Source organism: Aplidium turbinatum, chromosome 10 (genome assembly GCF_918807975.1).
Source record: "Aplidium turbinatum chromosome 10, kaAplTurb1.1, whole genome shotgun sequence".
Lineage (NCBI taxonomy): Eukaryota > Metazoa > Chordata > Ascidiacea > Aplousobranchia > Polyclinidae > Aplidium > Aplidium turbinatum.
Genome location: NC_137481.1, coordinates 19612838 through 19638021, shown reverse-complemented (window position 1 = coordinate 19638021; position 25184 = coordinate 19612838). Strand labels below are relative to the sequence as shown.

General features: G+C 37.7%; 2 protein-coding genes across 4 annotated transcripts; both read right to left on the bottom strand.

Moving 5' to 3' along the window:
* Nucleotides 1-669: 669 nt before the first annotated feature.
* On the bottom strand, nucleotides 670-2931 carry LOC145779129 (microsomal glutathione S-transferase 1-like). The gene is made up of 3 exons (XM_082590702.1): nucleotides 2668-2931; nucleotides 1489-1599; nucleotides 670-844 (listed from the first exon to the last, which is right to left on the bottom strand). Exons 1-3 carry the CDS (start codon nucleotides 2881-2883, stop codon nucleotides 695-697), a joined length of 477 nt encoding a protein of 158 aa, XP_082446828.1. The 5' UTR covers nucleotides 2884-2931; the 3' UTR covers nucleotides 670-694.
* Nucleotides 2932-10810: 7879 nt separating this feature from the next.
* On the bottom strand, nucleotides 10811-21507 carry LOC145778502 (microsomal glutathione S-transferase 1-like). Of its 3 annotated transcripts, none has more exons than XM_082589992.1 (3): nucleotides 21162-21507; nucleotides 12725-12835; nucleotides 10811-11176 (listed from the first exon to the last, which is right to left on the bottom strand). In XM_082589992.1, the coding sequence occupies exons 1-3, from the start codon at nucleotides 21375-21377 to the stop codon at nucleotides 11030-11032; spliced, it is 474 nt and encodes a 157-aa protein (XP_082446118.1). In that variant the 5' UTR covers nucleotides 21378-21507; the 3' UTR covers nucleotides 10811-11029. The 3 variants fall into 3 exon arrangements, with proteins under 3 accessions (XP_082446118.1, XP_082446119.1, XP_082446117.1); XM_082589993.1 differs by lacking the exon at nucleotides 21162-21507 and adding an exon at nucleotides 15727-15942; XM_082589991.1 differs by lacking the exon at nucleotides 21162-21507 and adding an exon at nucleotides 13498-13750.
* Between the last annotated feature and the right edge of the window lie 3677 nt (nucleotides 21508-25184).

Here is a 25184-nt window from a genome sequence, read left to right as displayed (position 1 = left end):
CTATGTTACGGCCAATCTCTATACAAATCAAACGTCATATAAAACCGTTCAGGTCTACTGAATCTTACGTCATGGAATTTTTCCTAAAAATGAGCCAAAATTGCACCATCGTTCGTAAGACTTGTGTCAAACCTGTTTAAACATGAAATATTGCATCATCACCTTTGAACACCTGTTTGAATTGCGTGACAATGTCTTTCACTATTACGTCACAGTACTGCGTACGTGAGTTTGAGATATTGATATCTATTCTGATCATTCGTAACATTGTTGCTTGAAGTTAGTCGCAAATTTAACTGTTTCGCTTAGTGCTGCTAGCTGGACAAAATTTCCGTCTTTTATCCAAGTAATCTGTTCTGTAGTGACAAGTTTTAGTGGTGTACGGCGTTGCATCCCATTTTCGACAGCCAGGTGGCTAATTTTACAGAAATACAATTTTGAATAGACGTTTCAAAGGAGTGTTTCTTTTTCGGTCATTACATGCAGACGAACGGATTCGGGAATCTTATGTTACAATTTTCCCACGAAGAGATTATGGTTTACCGCTGTGACCACAGGGACCTTGAAATTTTTTAAGTTTACTAAACTTGAGATAGGCTGTTGCCCCTCGTGTATTGTTTTAGAATATAAAATTATTCCATTCTGTAAATCCACTGCTCTCCATTTTTTATCAGCTCGCAAAATATTTTGTATTTTATTCTTCAGCATCATAGAAAACGCCCAGAGTGTGATACAACATGGAATAAATCACAAACAGTCCTCCCAGGTAGCCAATAGCTCTCAGCGGTTGTCTCATCGCATAAACGAAGGCGATTGTGTGCAAAATCCGACAAGCAAGAAAAATCTGAAAACAACAGAAGACAGTTAGTTTGGTTTGGTTTTGGTTTTGAATCTTTATCCTCGGACAGACAAAGCTTTGATAGGTTATTCGTGGTAGTTTCATATGTTTGTAGAGGCTTTTGACGCAGAGCCAGTTATCGAGATTGGCAGAGTGAAGTTTCCGATTGTTGAAGTGTTGTTGTCTGTGAATTATTCCATCCATTAGGTGCCGCTGAATGGAGAGCGGTCCTTAGAATGCGTTGCTCAAGCGCACATCCCGAGAGTCGAACCAGCGCCGCTTGATCTTGAAGCTTTTTCGTTCACAAAGTCACGCGCTAACCAACTGAGCTATCGGTTCATGAAAGTACTAAAGTGTCACTTATCTAAGTAATTTTTTTTTCAAAGTATTTACCAACATATGCAAGATTCTTATGACAATCAATTTATAACCAAGGCTGTTGAGAGGATGACTTGGGCCCTGCACCATTGAGATCTTCAGGCTCAAATGAAAACACTTCAAAGAAACACGCACTATATTCAATGAATACATGGTGGCTTTTTTAACTTACGGGTCTCTAAAGTCATCCCTGCCCCGAGTCTAAAAATTTCTCCTAACCCTAACCCCCCTAGTCAACCCTACTGCTTGTAATAAACGCAATTAAAACTCACCCGAAAATGCCAAACTGCTGCTTCCGGATAGGGATTAGTGCTAATGTATAGAAAGCCCAATATAACGAAGGGAATCACATTTTCAAGATCATTTCGATGGGCTTTGCGAATCTTCAAATAAAAGATTTGTTACAGATTTTGAAAATTATCCATTGACAAGGCGGTGTCCCACATCTCAAAGCCTAGACAGTAGAAATGCATCTGCTTCTTTCAGCACTTTGTTTCAAAACGAGACCTTGGAAGACAATGCTAATAACAGCATGGCTTCCCCTCTATAAAGTGTTCATCAAACTTAGTCCTAAATTGTTGAATGATGAATGGTAGTTTATACTCGACATTTAATTTAGAATATAAACAACCTTTACATATGGGTCCTTCAAGGAATTGGTCTGATTTGCAATTTTTTGTCCAACACAAACTTGTAGACTGGATTTTTTTTAAAGGTATCATTATAGCCAGTTGCACTAAAAAAAATAAATCGAGCAACAGCCCAGCATTAAGTGCGTAGTGTAGGGCTGTAGGCCTAATAGAAAACAGCTCTAATTGCGAATGTTTTTATCTGTACAATACCATGTAGGCTAGCCTACAGTAGCTTTTGTCAAGTCTTTACAAACAGTGATATAGGCTACACTGCGCAAATAAGGAGTGCTACATTACGCAGCAAAATGGATTAAATATTTGACAACATTAATTTACATTGCTCAACATTATACACTTAGCTATAGTGTGATGCCGCACGAAATTTAATGTTATTACTTTAGTTTAAATGTTGGTTGGGAAGAAGCAGATCTTTATGTATCTGGTGGAATGGTGCGGAGTTACACCAATGATCAACAAGGTAACTACCTAAAAATATACATTTCCATGCTCAACAAAGGCTCCACACATTGTTGAAGATTAGGATAGAGTTTTTTGTTAATGTTACTATTTCGGTAATAGAATTTTCTCCACACAAAATCTATTCAAAGCAAAACTATAATGCATATCTTCACATTAACATAATTTTAAAGGATAATTTGCATGTTTGAAAGTATTTTACAACTTCTAAATTATATTAAAAACTTAGCAACCCTTTCAACTAACTTATGTAAAATTCGTCTACTTGCAGTTCATCAAAAACAAGAGCATTCATTATGATTGAGTGTAAAGATAATGTTTTATAGGCTATTTCTCGCTTACCCGTTCTAAAGTGTCTGCATATTCTGAAGATTTTTCTGTTTCGGAGGTTTGAGATTCAGCTGACTTAGTATGTTCTGCTCTTGATGTGGGAGATAAGTTAATTGTATACCAAGCTGTCCAGACTGACATCAGGGACGATTTAACCAAAGCCAAAGAGCCATAAATAACTAAACTGGCAAAAGTATCATTCTCGATATGAAACAAATCACAATTCATGCTGATATCATAAAAGATAAAAATTTTAAACAGCAGACTTCTCTTCCGTTTCTACTAAGACGAAAATTCATAACTGGAGTGATGTGATGTACAGCGTCGCTGAGTACCAAAGCAAACATCAGCCACATTTCTTCTAGTAATATTTCCTCATTTTGGTGAAGTTATATCAAATGACGTCATATTAGACTTAGAGCAAACAACACACACAGAAATGAGCATGAATTATCAAAAACAGAGCGTCTTTTTTATAGACCTTTCTTATTTGACTTTGCACAATCATAAATTGAAACACCGAACAAAAATATATAAGAGAGGATTGCGAAAACATGTCATGTCATGTCCAACAAAATATCCTACTCATTTTTTTTGTTATTTGTTAAATCCAATGTAGGCTATGATCCACATCTATTGAAATATGTAAAAATTCTCTTAAATAAGACATGTGATGTCTGCTGAGACCTGTGATGTTGTTACTGGAATTTGACATTTTCATTTAGATTTGAAGTTGCACAAAGTTTCGTAAGGTAAATACGCTATTGGTAGCTATGATAACATTTAAATCTGTCCAACTCATACGATTTAGCGCGCCTTAGGCTCTTCACTCCGCTTCAGATAATACGGGTAAAAATGAAGCAATACTTGAGTATAGCTTACTCATTTTACAATCACACGAGTTCTTTAACCAATCCACAAATGGAAATCACCATTGAAGACTATCGCTTGCTGCAATTTGGGATTTCATAAAAAAAACATATTTGGTTAATTTTTATCATTGGCAAATATTAGTCTACTTTACATCTATCACAACCATAGTCATAATGTGTCTTAAAACCAGCTTCTTTAATCCAATCTGACATTTTTGTTTCTTCTATAACCTAAAAAAAAACAATCGGCAACAAAATAATTGAATAAAATAGCATTATTTAAAAACTGTTTTTAATAGAGTTTACGGTTACTAATTTATTCTTCAGGTATAATCTAGTCTGACTAGAAAAAACAGTGCTTCAATAAAATCGTAGGAATTTTTCTGTTGTTTGTTATTTTGTAGCTTAAGGTGTTGCGACCGTGCCATATTTTAAACAGATTGTCCTGCTTTGGTATCATGCACGTTATAATGTCCGCGTTTTGTTGCTTCTACCTTTTTCTAGACCTCTGCTATGTTTGTCATATATTGTTTTTCGTTGTGATGGTCATTGGTCAGTAATAAAAACAAACTGAACTGAGCTTCTGCGGTTGTCGATCTTCCAGTGGATGAGTTTCCTAAGCATGAATTTTTGGAAGTGTTTCTTGCAATTTTTATTTGATGAGATTAATTGCAATGGTAAACATTGTAATTTCTGTCATGTCTTCAATATAATTTTTAATTGTAAAGGTTAGTTTCACAAGTTTTTTGTTAAATGTTTAGAAGTTTAACCTAATTTATATTACAAGCTAGTTAATTGTTTTACCGGAAAATTATATTGTATATTTAGTTTGCGTAAGAATCCGTAAAAGTAGAAGACATGTGACATACTTTTAAATCAAATTAAGTTGCCGGTAATGATAAACCTTGTCCTGTTAAGATGAGTTTTTCTTTAAACTTAAGTTTTTAGTTCTTATTTCTCAGTCTAAGTTTGCGTGCAACGATTTTTGATGGGTTTCAACTTTTATTCAGTAAAAATATGAAGTTTTCCTGATAAAATGTTGGAAGTTGTCGGGTTCACGATCGAGGTTCACGATTCATTTTGCGAGTACCGTTAGTAGCCCTGGACCCTGCAAAAAAGCAAACTCTCTACTGTAGCTCTAGTTTAGTCTAAAATAATAACGTAAAACTGTAACTTTTGTTTAACGAATGACATCGACATGTTTTGGTTAGTTTGGCTTAAACTTTTGGATCGTTAAGTATTCACAAAACAAGCTACCTAAACAGGCCTAAACCTTTATTTCGTAGCCTGTACCGGTAAGAAAAAGTTGGCAACAGGAAATGATTCATGCCTAACTTAGGTATATGTTGAGCTGAACAAAGCACTTGAAAGGAAAAAGCTTTATTTTTAGCAACAGTTTATCATAGTAGATCTAAATCAGGGGTGTCCAACCCGTGGCCCGCGAGAAGGTTCTGAGTGGCCCGCGTGATATTTTTCGAAATGACATATACACAGAGATGGGCGTGATCTTGATCTTGAAGATCACAAGTGATCTTGAAGATCAAGATCGTGATCTTGATCTTGAAGATCACTTTTTTTTTTGGTGATCTTGATCTAAGATCACTTTTTTTTGTGTGATTTTGATCTTGAAGAACAATAAGATCAAGATCACTTTAAAATTGAATTTTACTTCCTAGATAGAGGCATTTTTTTAGAACTCGTACTGTACAAAGTAGTTAGTGGCAACTGCTAACATTAAGCCACTGTTAATATGATATGTGTCCAACAAAAGACGATTTAAAATCTCCATCTAATCTTGTCAGTGTTGCCATTTCAAAATTGAAAAACTTTTCTATGTTGGTCGTAATAAAGAAGTCAACTACCGTGTACTTTATGTTGACGTATAATGAAAAATGATTTAACTTTGTTCACATTTTCCATGTTTGAATTTTAAAGAAATGTTTTCTTTCTTTGACCCAATTTTAGATGTTTCAAAACTCTAGAATGGCGGTGTTAAAAAATCTGGACTCTAGGACGCCGACTTTGGTCATGTAAAGTGGTTTATTGCAGCAAATCAACCAGACCAAGACTTGTTTAGGGTCTGAGTATGGAGCGGTTTGTCTGACCGCAGGCCTCTGAACTTTTTTGATAGCAGACAACAGTATCAAGGTTGCCAGATAGGTAAATGGTGCAATAAACATTGACACAATACAATGAAAGTTAAAACTACTTAGTAACACGAATAAAAACTCCTACGTGAACCAGACAAAAATTTGGTAAAAAATGATGTACGGTAGTTCCAAGTTTATTTTTATTTATTTATTATAAGTAAAAAGTACAAAATTAATGCAAAATTTGCGACTTTTTTAGAACTACTGTAGTTAACGTCGGCCTTGGGTGTGACGTTGCGATTCTACGCAAATTACGTCAACAATTGATAGGCCTAATAGCAACAGTCACTAACTTATTACAATTCTTAGGCCAGCGATCGAGTAGTTAAAAGTAAAAGTAATTATTTTTTGCAACATCATTGATCGAAAACTTCATTTTTTTTTACACAAAAAGTGATCTTGAAAGTGATCTTGATCTTCAAGATCACGATCTTGATCTTCAAGATCACATAGTTTGGTGATCTTGATCTTGATCTTCAAGATCACCTATTCTTGGTGATCTTGATCTTCAAGATCACCAATACTGGTGATCTTGCCCATCTCTGCATATACAGTATAATCAATTCAATCGCCTACCTAATTTATGGCGAACTTACATTTCGAGAAATTGGCATTTATTGTTTGCTTTCTTTGTCTATTATTCTATAGTCCCTAGTGCAGAGGTGCGCAACTGTTCAAGTTAATTTTATTGCATCACCATGCACATTGTTACGCATCACATTTTCCACACTGTTACGTATACCTTTTTCCACACAATCGTTCTTCTGGTTCAAGACTCAAGAGTCAGTCAATCAGTAATATTTCTTGTTTTAATGGGAGAAGTTCAAAACTTTCTATTTCTAGAATTTTACAAAAAATTGTCTCTTAACCCTTTCGCTGCTATAGGTATGTCGAGTCCCTGTGCTAAGCCCTTTTTTAGGAAAAAATATGCATTTTCAAATGAATGTACAAAAAGTACTACAAGAGCTTTTTTGAAAATTTTTTTTGTGTATTAAATTTTAAAAAAGGTTGGACTAATAAAAACAGGCAAAATTTTAGAGTTTTGCGCAGTTAGATTGTCACGTGACGTCATGGCAGCCATTTTGGATTTTTTCATTTTTATAAAATTTGTGAAGAAAACGTTTTTTTTGTAATGAAATGTAGTTAGAAAGTCTTTTTGCTTACTAAATATGGATAAAGATACACAAAACGAACAAAATCAATTACTGAATAACATTTAAAAAATGAATCTGGTAAAAAAAGTAATAAATTTAAAAAAAAAAATTTAGAAAAAAATATGCATTTCATAATGAATGTGAAAAAAATAAGCTCCTCTTAGAGCTTTTTGAAAATTTCTTTTATGTTTTAGATTTAAAAAAAGGTTGAACTAATAAAAAGAAGGAAAATTTTACGCAGATAGATTGTCACGTGACTTCGTGGCAGCCATTTTAGATGCTTCAATTTTTAGAAAATCTGTAAAAAAAAGTTTTTTTCTAGTAAAATGTTGTTTACTGAAAATGGATAAAAATACACAAAACGGACAAAAAGAACCATAGAATACCATGTAAAAAATGAAAGATACATTGAAAAATAGTTATAGTTTGTAGGCTACATAGTGATTGTAGTCTTCTATCACATATGCTAATGCTTTTCAATAAATGTTTTTGCTTTCTTTCACAGTACAAACTTCAGGCTGTTGAGTTTGGTGAGAGCATAATTTGGACATTTACTCGTAGGCTTTAGGCTACGTCTAATGAATCTCTGTTTTTTCATCAGGTGCAGCCAGGCCCGGATTTAGGGAGGGAGCAGAAGGTGCAGGTGCCCCGGGCTCCCCTTTTGAAGGGACCCCCGACGTAGAAAAAATGTACTTTTGTGTTATTTTTTTTTTCGGCTTTTGAAGTTTCTGCAAAATGCTGTGCAGTGCTGGATTACTGCTACTGTAGGCTACACGTAGAGGTGGTTTTTGCGCCGACGGAGCTAAAATAATTTTTGCACGGGGGCCCCCCGATCTAAAAGTGCCCCCGGCCCCCCCATCAGCTAAATCCGGCCCTGGGTGCAGCTACAGAATAATCCAATTTTATGTGGTAAACCCTAAAACAATCTTTATCTGCCTGTAGGCCTGGCTGGCTTGGACAGTCAGGGCAAACTTGAGCGGACCATAAATGCGGCTACTTGGGCTGCCCATAACTGGAGTTCTGAATGGAAGTCAACCGCCACCAGACACTATTCGTTCAGCCCCGACGCCGACACACGCCCCATCGGCCTAAGGCTACCAAGACAGGCATACGTGCGCTTCAACCGTCTTCGTACGGGAGTCGGGCTTTTCCGCTCAACCATGCACCAACGGGAATGGCCTCTTCCTCCTCCTGTGACTGTGGTGCCGAGGAACAGACCGCAGACCACATCATCAATGACTGTTCCATCTTCAAGCCATCTAATGGAGTGGAAGGTCTGCATGTCATGGATGATGAAACCAAATACTGGCTGCTCTCTAGTAGTCTTCCAGTGTAGTCCGGGAACATCGTAAATCTGGGATGGTAAAAGGATAGACCCTCGGCCCCAGAGGCTCACACGACGACGACGACCACCCTCTTCATCATAATTGGGAGACACATCCATGGATCCATCGTCAAGATGTAAATCATAAAAATCATTCAAATCACATTCCCAATCACTCCCCGGGCTGTCATAGTCAACATGCGGAAACGAAACTTCTCTATCAGCCATATCAAAATTGTCCTGGCTGTCTATGTCAGCAAAAATCTGACCTACCGCTTCCTCCGTATTGAATCGACTACCTCGCACATTGCTCCCCGACATTTTAAAGTTTGACGTTTTTAAACAGCTACAAATAACTTCTAGTGCATAGAAACAAGCCAAGCTGGCGCGTGCAAGTCAATAACTAGCTTTAACAAGGTTTTAACTGACTACCCGGTATTACCGGGTACACGCATTTCACCGACATGTTGCTATACCCGGTAACACCGGGTACACGCACTGAAAGGGTTAAGAAAAATATCAGAGAATCCACAGATTGGCAGTTTTCGTGACATCATAATTCGGCAGCACATACTTGTTCGAGTAAGTTTTTTAGCAGATGAACCATGTTAAATCCCCTGAGTGATCACTAATTTCAGACAGCCATATGGAAAACTCGCTTTGCATTGCTAAATCGTTCATTTCACCGCATTTGGCCTAACTTGTTAGAGAAAAACAGTGCCAAACTTCACATGGAAATGTCGACGTGTAGTAAAAACTTTGTTGACTTTACTATATCTTGGTTTGTCTATTGTTCTTATAACTGTAAAATAAAAATAATAGACATTTCTAAGATTAGAATTTTGGTGTGAGGGTTTTAATTAGAAATTATAAGACAGTCATTGTTAAGATTACAAATTAGCAGTAAATACTTAAGTGGCCCGCGCGATCATTCGTAAACTGCATGTGACCCTTTGGCCAAAAAGGTTGGACACCCCTGATCTAAATCATAAGAGATAGTTTAGACCAGGGAGTCGAACCGTTTGATTTTTCCGGTTCGGGTCCGGTTCTGGTTCAAAGATTGTTTCAAAATTTGGTTCAGTTCCGGTTCAGGTTCGAAGAAACTTAAAACCGGTTTTATAAGTTCCGGTTCGGGTCCGATAAAATTAGGCCTAGGCCTACTATTGCCCAACTACTAACTAGCCAAATTGGGCGTGAAAACCGCAAGGTTGGCAACACTGATCTCAACACTGCTTTGCTCAATTAACTTGTCTTTGTTGTTTGTTGCACAAGTTACAATCAAACTATATTGTCTATGATGTCACAGAACAGAAGTTGTTTACCTCAAAAAATTCCTCTCCAAAGCATCGATGATAGTGGATCGTGTGTTACGGAATAGGCTATAATTCATCAGTACAATGTGGCCTCCAAGATAACAACATGCTACGTACAGCTTCACTTACCACAATGCGAACAATGACGTAATGCTGGAGTGAACCGCTTTTTTCAACCGGTTCGGGTTCGGTTAGGGTTTAAGCTAACTCAAATTTTCGGTTCAGTTCCGGTTAAGATTCAGACAAAATCGCACCAAAACCGGTTTACAAAAATCCGGTTCGGGTTCGGTTCGACTCCCTGGTTTAGACTATTTACTCTGGGCAACCTTTTTAACACAAGGGCTAGTTAGGAAAATGTAATGCCTACAAGAGGACCGCATATCAAATAAACACTAATTCATATTTTCAGCAATGGAGTTTATCTTATTGAAATTTTGTACAAAAATGTCATCCTCCTGCCCTGCAGTGAATTCAATTCAAGCTGGATTTCTACAGGCGCAAAACTTAATTATTTCACAGGTACAGGGGAGTGAAAAGACGCTCATATCACTTCTTAAGCTTCGAAATGGTGTAAATCGAAATGAAAATTAGCCTTATTTAGAGAAAAATAGCTGGAAGAAGATGAAGGGTCGCACAAAAAATGGAAAAGGGCCGCATGCGGCCCGCACGTTGCCCACTCTGATTTACTGGGTATGCAGAGAGTAAAAGTGGAACACCTTCAGGACGATTGGAACCCCCAACTAAGTACCCGCATGCGTCAGGTGGGATTGTACCGTATCAACACTTTCCTGCTGCATGGCCAGGTATACAAGAAAATGATCAACACAGTTCCTTGCGAATTGGGTCAGCTTCAAGTCCATAGAATCCCAAGGTTCTGGATCTGGCTTGCACCACTCTAATCAGGTTGTTTGCTACCTACTGAAGTCTGTCCTTGCACGTGAGAAGTTAATTTTGCAACATCGCATCAGGCACAATAATCTATTCTTCGCTTACGACACTAACAACCAGGCCCGTTGAGAGGATAATTTGGACCCGGTACCAATGAAGATTTGCGGGTCTCATATTAAGACACATCTAAGATTAGTCCCTTATATCCAAACAGCACGAGGTGGTTTCCTCAAGGTCTCGAGCCCCTAAAATTATCCCGGGCCCGGGTCCAAAAGTACCCCCCTAGACTCCCCTGTCAACGATACTGACAACAGCTAACAGATAAGTTTGATGCCAACGCGTAATGGCAAACTCAAAAGCCTGATTGCACAGCGAGTCACTAATACACAGAGTTTGATAATGAAGAGTGCGCTGGTTTCAAATATTTACTGCATTTTATTGTAAACAAGCCACACGTCGTAGAATGTGTTTACTCACGCATAAGTTAAATGCATAGATTTCACCTGGTACAAGACCTACATAAATTTATACTCTTATAATGACGTCATAACATTAAATATTGAGTTACTTTAATGACAAAGTCAATTATCACTACAAGTAACGGAGCAGATAGGAAACAGTTACGGTTTTCTGTTTGTATTTGTCACTGAACACACCAAGTTTTTGCTGAGTTTTAAAAATACTTGTAAGTAGCTGCAATAGTTTGAAATGCCATCGACATGAAAACCGATATGCCACCAGCAAATGCCAAAGCTCTGGCTGGCTGTCGGATTCCATTCACGTAAACAATGGAATGTAGAACTCTTGAAGCCAGAAAGACCTGCGTAAAACAATTAACAGCTTAATTTTTTACCTTACAAAAAAAACACAAATGGTTTATCCTGCATATGATAGCATCAGCCTAAGATAAGATAATCAAGGTATACACAGGTCTAGGCCTAAGTCTATAGGTCATAAGGCCTAAACTAGGGATTGTAGATCATAGGGATGCGAAACTTCATCCGCTTTTGGCTTATCCGCAACACTAGAAGGGTTACGTTTTTTTGTAATTTACAAAATATTTTACTTTTTATGGGTTATATAAGAAGAGTGAAGTTGGTTTTAAAGTAATTTAAGGTTTCTAGTTGAAAGCAAGTCAGCAGTAAAGCGTAAAAAATTGTCAAATCAGCAATTGACCCTTCTAATGTTGAAGGAACAACGGAGTTGCGCGTCCCGTAATGTACTGTCCCTACCTAAACCTAGGTCATAGATAAGATCTAAAGAACAAAGATTTTCTTTTTATGTAAGTTTATGTATTTGGGTTTATGGTCAAATTACCATATATTTAACAATTGCATGATGTACAATAGGTGCTGCATGTCAAACGACTCAGAGAAATTTTCAAGATTTGGAGTTAAGGGAAATACTATACAAATACCGGATTTTGAAAAAGATAGCTAAAAATGCTTGGCTTATTCAGCAGAAAACAAGGGAGCAGTCCAAAACCAAATGGTTTGATTCAATAAAGCAAGACGTCAGATCAAGCGTGGCCGAGTTAAAACAAATTGCGAGGGACTGGAAGTTCTGGAGAGTAATTGATTTGTTGTAGGAATCTGTACCCTCGGACTGAGAAAATATTCAATATGTTAACAGCTCGAGCTTTTGAACCACTGACGCAGGTCCTGTCACCGAGATTGACAGAATAAAGTTTTCTATTGTTGATGTCAGTAAATTATCCCAGCCAAAAGGTACTGCTGAATGGAAAGCAGTCGTTAAAAGGTGTTGCTCAAACGCACGCCCAAGCCGAACCAATGCTGCTTGATCTTGAAGTTTCTTGGTGTACAAAGTCAGGGGCCTAACCAACTAAGTTATGGAGGCGGACTGAGTGATTGAGGGAGAAGTGGACTGAATGGATGAAAAAGTTAAAATTCTACTTTTTTCCTGTTGCAGTTACTGTTGCTTCCCACTAAACAGCAAACCATTATTTAAAACAGGAACTTTGCGATTCGTTTTGGTGCATTCGAGTTTATATTTCACTTTAACGAACAAGAAATTTAAAAACTGCCCAGCCAGGACTTTTCCCATTGTAGGCTCTTAGGTCGGCAGAAGTTGGTTCAATATTAAAAAAGTCGGTTGTGTTGCCGAGTGGCGAGAGCCCTAGAACGACGTTCGATAGGGCGCCGGTTCGACACCGCTCAAGAGCATGCGGCTGTGTCTTTGGTAAGACAATTAAAGGCATGCCTGAAGGTGGTCACGAAGACTGGCTTTCTTGCCTTCCCGTTCACTTAATCTAAATCTTCAATCACCGGGCGTAAGCCTGGATACGACAAATATATAACAAAACAAAGTTTAGAAGCAAAAACAAAGCCTATCATTGCAATATAATTACCCTGAAGTGCCACAAAGCAGTTGTAGGGTTGGGATTGATACTGACGTAAAGCAAGCCCAAAATCACGAAGGGTATCACATTTTCAAGGTCATTCAGATGAGCACGACGAACCTAAACGAAAGTAACAAATTAGTTGCGCAAATTTCCATAAGGAAAAAACAATGCAATTAATTGGGGCTGCTCCAGCATCAAATTAAATGACATACCTTCCAAAATCATGTATGAAAGCAAACAGTTTTGCATTTCATAACTTTTAGGCCTACACTAAATTGTTTAAAAAAAGACATCAGAAAATTGTCTATATGGACAGCTTGTCTCCACAAACTAAATTGACTACAAAATAAGCTTTATCCGACAAATAATTCTTGGCATTGAACTGTTCAAATATTATACGATGTTGTTTTCTTGTTTTTTTTCATCTCACTCCATTTGATGCAAAATATAACGTTTTTTTTTACCAAACCACATAAAGCAAAAAGACAGTTGGGTTTTGTTGCTGTGCTAGCTACAAACATATACCGCACTAGCACTACATGAACAAACTAATTATGAACGTTTTAAATCTTTTGCTGGAAAATCTTCTATTTGTCTTTCTTTCTAAAATGATAAGTTACGTTATAACAGCCTCGAAAGCTTCATATGATATTTGAACAGCTTCATGTTTTGCTTTTCACTATGATTCCAAGAAACCATGGTAACCATGAAAACATGCCAAGAAACCATGAAAGCATACCAAGAAACCATGCAATCACATTTAAAAACCAATTGCTCACCCTTTCTACGTTCTCGTTTGGAACTAAAAGTTTTTTTTGTAATTCAGGGTTATTAGGGGCTGCCGCCTTCGCGTCCTCTAAGCTCGGGGCTGAATGGTATTTGAACCGTTGACGAGAAGTCACGAAGGACATTACGGAAGTTTTGACCAACGCCAGTGAACCGTACAGCACAAAGCTAGCAAACGTTTCATTGCTTAGGTTGAATACGCTACTCATTGTCTTAATATGAAAGGAATTTATAATACTAGAGATTGAAGCTAAAAATTAAAGAAATATTTAATTAACTTCACTGCTGTCTTTTAGTGAATGTGTAGATCTCAACATTCAATGCGTTAATGCTATATTTTTGTTGTTTTATGCAGTTAAAGGTGTGTAGGCTATAACCTCTGGTATAACCATACGCTGAGTTTTTCTCTTACCAACAGTTAACACCATGGGCTTAAGGAAATTTTTTATAGCTACCGGAGCTCTGCTGGGCACTTTGGTTTTAAGTTTCATAAAATTGCAAATTTTTACTTGTACCAGTGTTGTCAGGTATTTTCAGAATGCCAGTGAAGAGGATCTCCGGCATCACTGTACCACTGAGGCACTTCTTTACCCAACAACAAACACAGCTAGTTGTTACCGCAGCCAGAAATCTAGAAAGGATGGGCTCAAAGCTCATTCTTTATAGATTTCTGACTCCACCAATAAGAAGAACTTTTCCAAAGCCTGTTGATATCTTTGCATTCAAATTGGGTTGTTTTCCCAGTGTTCACGCACATATTGTTCGATTTGTTTGGATGACCAGTGCGCCTTTTGCATTCCAGATGAGAGCTGGAGACTTTGACGTCATGCTTTTTTGGTTTGTTCAGTGGCTGTTTCTAATTCATTAGTATTTTGGCTTAGTTGTAAGACGATCGTGTCATTCTCATTTTGGTTTAGTGCTGGTCAGTCGTGTTTTTTTTGTTGCCAGTTCTTGCCGTATCCTTTGCTTTATCTGGAATAAAAGTTTCACCGTCGATGATTGGATGAAAGCTTTTGGATGCTAATTAAGGTCTCGAGCCTTACTCACTCCTTTTGCGATCACAGCCCAGGAGTGTCGATGTTATACCGAACGGCCCTGATATGAGCGGATAGCTTAGTGTAAGCGTCCGCTACAAGCCTGCCAACTGACAAAAAAAGATAGGCTAGCCTACATTAGCTATGTTACTCTCTCCAGAACTGGCTGTTTTACAGGACATGGCTAAACACTAGATAGCTTGACGTTTTATGGAGACATGAATGATTTGTTTTATTCAAGAGATTCTCCCTTTTTCGACTTAACAAAAACATCCTAGCTTCTTTTTAAATTATTGATAAGCGATCATTACATAACTCGCGATACTTCGTGACGATGAAACAAAGTGTTTATCAGATCAGTCAGATGACGTAACATGTCAGAAACCTGAGTTGTCAAACGAAGCAAATTAGACCGGCGTGAAATGTTTTTCATTTAGTTAGTAGCTACACAACAGCCGTGACAAGGAAACCAAGTTAAAATCTCACTTGATAAATCTTCTCACGATAACATCACACAATTTACACATTCTTTTCCACTTGTACGTTGCCAGGCTTCTTACAATATTCTGTTTTTGTAAAGTAACTTATTTTTGTGACATTAGAAACGTGTTAATATTTCTGGTAACTTCTATACCGTTTCTAATGCAACGTCAGTCACAAACGTTAAAAAAAAAAAAAATTAGCAACCCAGTGCTAAAACCAAGTGGCTATTGCAAATGTTTGTGCACTTATATTGCGTTTCTTGCACTTAGTCGTCTAATTAAAGATTCAACTACAGTAGGCTACAGCTCTTCGCTGGCTGCTTTAATTTACACTTTCTATTTTGTTTCGTAGAAATACAATCCCACTCTATCCTGCGTTTGTTGCATTGTCAACGCACTGCACATACAAAAGCCAAGAATATCGCCTGTGGGCCACAGTTTGCTGCAGCAACAACTAGCAAGGGTGAAACAAAGCCCTTGTGGCAACTAGCAATCGTGGATAGATAACTTCCTTTTTCCTACAATAGAAAAAAGAGATGCAATATTACAGTTGAAAGTGCTTGTTTATTGGTCCTCACTCCTCTTACACTTGATTGCTCGTGGGTTGTAAAATTTCCATTACCCGGTCCCAAATAACATGCCGCAGCAGTTTGGTGCAAAATGATTTGCAGTGTAAGTTTAAGGCTACAGTGAACTATTTCCTCACCCTTTCTACGTTTTCATTGGGCACTAAGAGCTTCTTTTGCTTCTCACTGTCATTGGGTGATGCCAGTTGTGCATCCTCTGTCGTCTGAAGGGCCATGTATCTCACGCGCCGACTTGACGTCAAAAAGGTCATCATACTTGTTTTAACCAACGCCAGTGAACAGTACAACACTAAACTGCCGAAAGTGTCATTGTTCAAACTGAATAGGCTACTCATTTTAACAATATGTAAGCACTTCACAGTGAAAAATTTCTGTAAATTTAAGAAGTATCAAATTACATTTTGCTAAGTTCAGCAGGAAAGAAGCTTCGTCTTCTAACCAGTAACGTACCGTAACTAGAAAGAAAGTTTTAGGGAAGAAAAGCTGTTGTTGGGACAGGCAAAACGTCATTTAGTATGAATTGCAATAGTATTGAAACGTTGTAATAGTATTAAAACATATTTTGTTGAGGAGAAAAATAAAAATTTTGGGCGGCGATTGCCTCCAAGCCCTCCTGGGTTACGTCCCTGCTTCTAACTACACTACACCATATGGTTACATCGGGAGAAAGTTTACTTTCTTGTATCACATCACAGGCAAGCAAGGCAGAACAACACAGTAGAGTTAAGCATTACAATAATACTGTATATTACGCGTGGCATATTTACTAACAAATTGAACTGTTGAACGTTTTCGGCTTAATCTAAACCCTCATTAGAAAATTGAAAATTTATTATAGTTGTTATTAAATTTTCAGATTCTTGTTGCTGGGGCTTAGGATAAGCCGAAATCGTTTGAAAATTTAAATTTATAAATATGTGCAATATATTATTGCAATGCTCAATCCTATTGTGTTGTTCTGTCTAGCTTGCCAGTAAAACAACTTGTGATTAACTTATCATTCATCTTTTTACACTTTACTGCTGCAACACAGCTTGATCAGATAAGAACACAGGCCTCGAAATTCGTTTTTGTTGACGGCGGACAAACGTGTCCGGTCTGAGCAGCTATCTCGGCGGACAAATTAAGTCTTACGGCGGACACACCAGTTTTAACGTCGATCGTCATACTTAATCCCTTTATCTTGATAAGTCTTCGCCATTTGAGAGCCATAGCTACGGTTTAGGCTTTTTAAAATTTCAACGAAGTCACTCTGAAAGGCTTTCATCAGACCAACGACGTGCGCTTGACGCCGTGTAGCTACTAAATATGATGATGATAATATGATGATTGTTAAAAATTTAAATTCTATGGACTTTTTGTGTCTGATGCAAATAAATAATAAAAAAATAATCCGCCGCATAACTAATTAACTTCCACCGAACGAGGTCGTGTGGCTTCTTACGTCACAATGCTCTGGGCACGAGTCGGAAAACTTCTACACTAACGCGTAACGCTACTATTTTCTGATGTGCAAAGTTTCACTAGGCTTTTTTCTTTAGGTTTAGTTTTGCGTGTCATGTGAGCGAAAGTGACGAAAAGAATAAACAAAACATTAGAAAAAGCACAATTATTTTTTCCCCTCTCCGTGATGCGGTCGCCTCTCCAAAATAGTATCAGTATTCCACGAGACCACGGCAGGCTCGGAGTTATAATCAGCGCAGTCAAGGCCATTCAAACATATGCGCATGATTAGAGCTTCAATAACATCGATCTTCAAAGACGTGCGCCAATCTTCACGAGATCACTGCTTGTCGTTAGGATACGTGATACCGAGATCTATTCCGTGTCTTTTCTCCAGACCGGCTAGTTGAGGGAAAAGCGTAAATGCGAGCTCTTCTTTAGCGATAAAATATGCGATTTCAAACAACCTCTTAATTTTGATTTTTTTTGTCACTCATATTGTCGATGGCCTTGATGACCGGAAATTGATGGCTTGGGGTAAACGATGTGTTGTGATCTTTGACAGAGCTAATCCTTCCATTCGTTGTTCCTTTAATATATATGCGTCTATCACCACTAAAATTCCTAGTAGTAGGTTCATCGCCCTCATTCTCACTTTCAGAAATTTCCCTGGGCCTCCTCTTTCTCACTGTAATACCAAAACTTAAGTTTTGCGGCATCTTGCTGTAGTAGCCTATACTCTTATAATCTAACTTTGTAACCAACCTTGCATTATCAATATTACTCGGATATCAAAGCCAGACATTGTGACATAAGACTTGAACTAAGTTGCGCGTGATTAGTGTAGAAGTACCGGTACTCCCATCAATTCTTAGCTAAGAATTCACCTCTGTTACGCTGATTCAATGTCATCAATCGTTGAAGCAACGTAAAATTCGAAAGTTTTTCTACTTGAATGGAAGGTAAGAGATACAGTATTAACTTTTTCTAGATGCGCGCTTGGAATGCGATAATTTCTCATTCCCAGCGCAAATTATATTCTTGCAACAGTTGTTCGTGCTATGCAATGACGATTTGTATCGCCAGTTTCTGCGGTATTTCTCGGCGGACAAATATGACCGATCTAGAGGGTACTTCCCGCGGACATCACATGCTGTGACGGCGGACATGTCCGCCGTGTCCGCCGTGAATTTCGAGGCCTGAGAACAGTCCTCGCACAGGCTCAGCTTGTTCAACGCTGTCTCGAATAAACCTGTTGCGTTGGCACAACCCAGACAATAAATCAGTCGTTTTTTTGCATTGATTGTAGACGTTGAATCAATGTAAAAAAACGACTGATTTGCTGTCTGAGAAGCATTTACCAGCGGACCGTCAAAAGTACAAAGTACACAGGTACTGTATTTGAACCTTGGCAAACAAAACCGTTGTACACGGTCCTTTTTCTTGTTTGAGAAATGCTTAGTCATGTAGTGTTGCCGATTGCCAGAACTACGAAAAAAGCGAGATGTGCCACATTTCAATGATCTTTTCGAGTTGACGTTCAATATCTATAAATATGAAATTCAACAAGTAGTTTGCAATTTATGACCATGTTTTGTAATTTGCTGCTCCTGCCTAATCAGATTCAATTATTATCAACACTGAGCGTAATTATGCGTTCCCATATGTTTATGAATTGTTGGCTGTGATTCAAACCTTTCGAGGTTTTGCCACCTTTTCTCGTTCATTAACTTGATGGTACATCGATTAATTATTGTAGTTGTAGTAGTTAATGGTATCTTCTTTGTCTCAGTCACGTTAATGACGCAAAATAATATGATATGTAGGCTTAGAATTTCATTGGCGAATAAAGTTATTTCTCTTTTTCAAGTTATTTCTTATTTCTCTTTTTCTCTTTCAACTCGTGTAGTTAATCACAAATAAAAATTGTGGCTATGAACTTCCGGTAGCTTAAGTTTCAAATCTTAACAGATATGTCATCTCGTTTTTTACCCTTTCCTCTAACGTTTTAAATAAAGTGGTTAAATAGAGCAGACTATAAGTTGGTTTGTTTGAGTTTCAAGAATTTCCACGGCAGATTAACTATTGTAACAAATTTTCCAGCTAAGCTTTGGTAAAAATGTTACAAGACTTGCATTGGAATAGAACTGGAATTTAGGCTATCATAAAAATCAAGACATTTGAAATAACTAAATAAACTCTGCGCTAGCCGTGGAGAGTACAGGGAGATGTTTATCCTTCAGCTAGGTCAGTTTTTGCAAATGCAAAATACTGCGTATGCTTTCACAACTTAACCAAAATCAATTCGGTCCTGCGTCAGTGGTTCATAGCCTCTGCAATTGTGTGAAAGTGCCAGAAATAACCTTTCGAAGACTTTGTCAGTCTGTGGAAAAAGATTCAAAAACCAACCTAAACAATGGCAACTCTGAACATCGTTCTGTCACAAAAATCATTCAGCTGTGCTAATCTCGACTGGTGAAACGCAATCGCATGGAAACGACGTTAAAACGCAAACTCTGTGCTAGATAATATTTTAGTCTTGTATGGAAGCTCAGGTTAAACTCACTTCAAGCCTTTTCATAACTTTTGATACACTTTTAAGCCGGACAGCAGCTGTGGTTCCAAAGACTCGATCAAAGCAAAAACACAAACTTCAGGCCTCACGTTTTTAATCTCGAGTCACACGATTTATCATCGCATCATGCTATACTCCTTTCCAGAAATGTACGGATTTTAGAATTTATAATCCCCTTCTAGATTTCAAATCGGAAAAAGGGATGATCGGACTTGTGCAATGATACATGACACATAACACATGTTGGCAGGCATAGAGGAATCACGTGGGCCAGAGCTCACCTACTTTATTTTCTGGGTGAGCCTGGCCCACTCACTTTTGAAAGCCAAATTTCTTTGAAAGCATAGCGAAAACGGCAAATCCGAGAGGGAGTTCCAAAAAAAAGGTCTTCACTCATTTGATACACACTAGTTTGATCATTATCATTGATAGCTCAATGATGAAATCCAATCTTTAAACTTTTCTGTTGAGCTCACTATTGATGGGCAGCACATGCGGGTAAGGTTGTGTGTGATTGGTGGAGTAATCTATCAATCAATATAATTATTGTCTATTGGTCTCTTCCGTCTCTATAGTTAAAACAGTGATATCATTACATATGCACGTACTGTATAATGCTGCAGATTATTATTCCCAGGTGGTGTAATAACTGTGTGCGTATTGTTCTCTTTTTATTTGGGTGTACATCTCCATATTTTGTATAACACTATAAAGCAATTTAACAATTTCGTAAGTTGTATGGCCAAATCGGGCCCAAAAATGGAAAATTTTTGCTTCTAGGCACGAAAGGCAATAATGAAAACACAATGTATTAACGATTTTAAGTATTAGGAATGCAACAATGTTATGAGGGGTCTGGGGGGTCGAAGCCACCCAGAAGTCGGATTGACTTTGACTACTGCGCCTCTGGGCCCACCTACTTTTAAAATGGTTCTTTCATGCCTGCATGTTGGAGTCAGAGTGTCATTGTTTAATAAGGTTCTTTTTTTCGTCGAGGCTGCTGTCATGTTCTCAAGGATTCTCATCCTTTTCTTTGATGAAGCGAGGATGTCGTGGTTCGGTCGAAGGTTATTCTTGATAGCTGCCTCAAGCCGAAGAAAAGAAAACAATTCTTCTTTGAGAACAAAACAATGGTATTAGAAAAAAGGCCGACAGGAAAAAAAAACTTTTTTCACCTATTAGAACAAGATATTGCAGTGCAAAAACAAACTGTTAAATTTGATGAGGGACAGAGACAAAGGTGTTTGAAGAACTATGTTAATGGTGTCTTAGTACGCCCAAATGACGATGACGATCATTATTTATGTGGCATTAACGATGCTGGGACGACCTAGCGAGTCTGGTACAAATTTTGTTGCACATGTTTTACCAATACAGGCGTTTCCTAACTTCCTCTCTAAAAATTTGAAGGGTTTTTGCATTAGTTCAGATTAGAGTGAAATGCCTTAAATATGTAACATGATTATGTCATAATCTAATAACCGGTCATCATTGCATTAATAAATTTAAAATAAATATAAAAGCAAAAGTATTTACCCTGTCAACGTCTTCATGTGGCTTCAAAGCTTGTTTTTGTTTTTGCAAATCACTGGGAAAACTAAGCTTGGCATCTTCGACTGTCGCTAATGCGTTTGTTTTTTTTCTGTAATATCCCGTCACAACAGACATGGCTACAGTTTTTCCCAAAGCAAGAGCTCCATAAAGAGCGAGAGAAGAAAAGGCTTCAGATTCAAGGCTATACAAGCTATCCATTGTTTTTTAGTCCTTCGATATTGTTTTCTGAGTTCTCACCGATTTGTTTTTTATTCCACTTTGGCTTACACAAATACACATATAAGCATGAAACTTCGACCACACACTAAAAGCAAAACAAAATGTACCTTGATCTATTTTAAATACATATGGAGTTTATTAAAACTACTTATAAATTACAGCCAGTAGCGTTGACATTAGGGCTCAGAGGGTACTTTTGGACGCAGACTCGTAGGCTGATGATTTTAGGGGTCCGTAATGCGTAACTTTTTCAATGGGCCTGGAAATTCGAAGAAACCACTGCGTACTCTTTGAATTATCCGTAGTGCGTTGTTTTATCTTGATTTGGAGCCAGAAGATCCCATTAGTACCTGATGCAAATCATAATTTCAACGAACCTGACTACAATACAAACTACCATTGAACAACGAATATTGCCACTTACGCCCACTCACAACAGCAGAATAGGATAAATATTCTCTTTGTTTGGAAAAAACAGTAAGATTTTGCAAGGAAGACTGATTAGTGATTTCTTGAAGCTTGGGCTTAAGAAGCGCACTTCAAAAACAGTTTTGTAGGGAAGACCCAGAAGAGTTTAACCGCAAGAACGGTTGTTCTACCGCCAAAAATTGTAATTTAAAATGTTGATTAATTGAATCTTTAACCACAGACACGTGACCTCTTTACCAAAATTGGATTGAATCTTTGTCCTCGGACTGGGGAAGCTTCTTGCAGAGCTTAATCCTGGCAGTTTCGCATATTTGTAGAGGCTTTGAATCATTGGCGCAGGCCCGGTCACCGAGATTGACAGAGTGAAGTTTCCGATTGTTGAAGTGTTGTTGCCGGGGAATTATTCCATCCATTAGATGCCGCTGAATGGAGAGCAGTCTTTAACGTGCGTTGCTCTAGTGCACACTCCGAGAGTCGAACCAACGCCGCTTGATCTTGAAGCTGCTTTGTTCACGAAGTCACGCTCTAACCAACTAAGCTATCGGGACCGACAATATTTCAATATTTTTATTGATATTTAATATTTAGGATCCTCTATGTAACATTACTGCCATTTTGATTCCATAGCAAGTACAGCTCTTTGAAGTAGAGCAATGTGAAAATCAAAGGTAAACGTGGATTCCTGAGTTACAAGTATTACGTCTTATAGTCATTTAGAAGTAGCAGTTAGTTTCCCTGTAAAATATGTAATATGTTGATAATAAGGTGCCTTTTTAGTATAAAAAGTATTATCAACTTTGTAGTGTAGTTTCAATGAAACTTTCCAGTTTTACCGAACAAGGTAACGCAAAGAGAATTGAGCCATTGGTGTCTAAGAGAGTTGAGCCATAGCTTTATATAGTTTAGGTAGGCAATGCCTCAACTCTGCCCGGTACTAATGGCTTGCATATCAAAAACAGTCGTTTGCTATTAGGTTTATCGAAAGCTTGCAATTGACCAGAACATCGTGATTGTTCTTAAGATTTGCATACAGAAAGGAATTATTGTAAACTCAAAGTCTCCCTTTTGAAACGTGTGTGACAACACTACTTGTTATTATTATTGATACTATTATTTTGATGTTAAACAACTTTCAAAGGGGAAATTCATCTTTCACACGAGCTTACCGCTTAAAGTGACCGCAAGCTGTTTGGGAAAGCGCTTTGGTAGCAATTTGAAAAGCCTTAAAACCATTATTTAGGCCGAAAAACTATTGGGCCCATCAATGATAGCATACAATGTTCTCACGGTAACATAACCACTTTGAATTAGATGGTGGAAAAATAAATCTAACAAGTGACAATGTAAGACTGTGTGCTGACTAATGTTGGATGATTTATACAATTTATTTTGTATTAGATCTTTTGTGTTTATATGGTTTTGGTAGGCAATGGCTCAACTCACCTTAAGGCAATCGACTTTTTTATTTTATTAGCAACGTAGGCTGCACTTATGTGGAATGATGTTAGATTAATTTCCTTTTTTGTGTATGAAGGTAAATGGTTACCCTTCAGTTTACCAAAAATATTATTTGTGTAACTTCAAAATTTCGATAAATATTTGCCAAAGGGAACGTTCAATATTACGTAACGCCTTCGAGAGGGAGGAGGGGTTATGCAAAGCGTTACGTTAGCGTCACATCGGGGGGGAGGGGGGTTCAAGCAAAACGTTACGTAACGCTTTCGAGTACGGAATGGTAGTTTTTTGTGCTTAATTCGTAGTGAAAAAGCGTTACATGGGGGAGGGGGGGGGTCAAAAATTCGGAAAAAAAGCGTTACGTAATATTTGAACGTTCCCAAAGGAGAAAAATCAACTTAACTCTCCTGGGTCTCCTTTACATTTTCGCAACAAGCTATTTGTATCATATATTCTTAGTTTGAATTGAATGTCAAGATTTTCTTTAAGAAAATAAATCTCTTTATGGCTTCTTTTATCATGGAGCTGGGTGGCCTGTTTAGTGTTTAACTTCTTTGTTTCTGTTTCTCTGCTACCCTATGATTTGCAATAGTTTCCCAAAGACAAAGAACAGGCCTACACTTTCATTGTAGGCTTCAGTAGTTTCGTTACCAGGGGTGTGATTTCAATATAGCACCGATTACAATTCTGCGTATTTATAATAGGCTACTGTTTTTATTTTTCTAAACTCTTGATTTCTAATGCTTGAAATTTTTTTTTGGACCCGTCAATTCAACTGACAAGGACTGCAAGAAAATATTTTATGGTAGAACTGGATCTACTGCAAGCTCAGACTAGCCTACTATTTTAAATTTCCTATGAAAATAGGCCAAATATACTGTACAAAATTAGTCGCGGTAAGAAAATTAACCTAGCCTACTACAAAAAGTGTAATTTCAAATAGAAATTTCCGTCTATTTCAAATTGTATTAGACTTTTTATTAATATGCCGAGCTGGATGAAAACATAATCTACAAACTTTATCTCTTTTTTTATTGGTTTAGCTCACAAGCTACAGTATTGTAGCCTGTTGTCAGAAATGTTCCTCTTGCAAAAGTTTTATGAGGGTCCTAAACTACGCATAACTTCTGATAAAGGTTTGACTCATCTAAGAAAGAACTGAAGATTGAAATGGTTCAATGACTCAAAATACAAAACACCGAGTGATTTCAGAAAAGTTCAAACTGCAGACAACAAATTACTTGAAACCTTACCAAGTTCAGACAAGATCAAACATTAAATTATTTGAAGGTTTCATAAATTCTGCCTGAATGGTTACCCAGTTACAATGTTTAAATATCTCCAAAATAAATAGAAAGTTTTTTCATCCACGCTATGTCCTGTGATATTGCTGCTAGTTAGTTTTTAACAGTTTCAAAGTTGTTGAAAATTGCAATCTTGATTTTTCGTGAAAACCAAAACATCGTGTAGCCTTATCCAAAAGCGCACGTTGTCATTGCAATTTTGCTTGCATTGTATTAATTGAAAATTTGCAAAGTAGGCATGAGATCGTAGCTCGAGATCCAGAAAGAGAAAGTGTTTTTGTCAGACTGAACCTGGTGGTTTCGTACACTTGTATAAACATAAGTCCACTAACCCAGGCTGTATTTCCCCTTGCTGATGCATGCATACACTCCATCCACTAGTTGATTGCAATAGCACCCTTGCAGTGTGTTGATCAGCTGCACACAATGAGAGTCAAAACATCGTTGCCTGATCTTGGCTTTGTTCGTTGTAGAGCTGAGTAATTATTCACTGTGCTATCTGGGAGTTCTGTGGACTACTAAAGTAAACTCTAGTGTTAAGGTTTTGCTCAAGTTCAACCCCAAAAAAGATCATGAGACTGGTAGCCTTAAATAGGCT

What these genes read in the sequence shown, in the direction of transcription:
- LOC145779129 (XM_082590702.1), bottom strand. Translation starts at nt 2,883, where the DNA reads ATGAATTGTGATTTGTTTCATATCGAGAATGATACTTTTGCCAGTTTA. An exon ending in ATGCAGACACTTTAGAACGG is followed by an intron (nt 1,600 to 2,667) that starts GTAAGCGAGAAA and finishes TTTTATTTGAAG; the next exon opens with ATTCGCAAAGCCCATCGAAA. An exon ending in CAGCAGTTTGGCATTTTCGG is followed by an intron (nt 845 to 1,488) that starts GTGAGTTTTAAT and finishes TGTTGTTTTCAG; the next exon opens with ATTTTTCTTGCTTGTCGGAT.
- LOC145778502 (XM_082589992.1), bottom strand. Translation starts at nt 21,377, where the DNA reads ATGGATAGCTTGTATAGCCTTGAATCTGAAGCCTTTTCTTCTCTCGCT. An exon ending in CACATGAAGACGTTGACAGG is followed by an intron (nt 12,836 to 21,161) that starts GTAAATACTTTT and finishes ACTTTCGTTTAG; the next exon opens with GTTCGTCGTGCTCATCTGAA. An exon ending in CTGCTTTGTGGCACTTCAGG is followed by an intron (nt 11,177 to 12,724) that starts GTAATTATATTG and finishes TGTTTTACGCAG; the next exon opens with GTCTTTCTGGCTTCAAGAGT.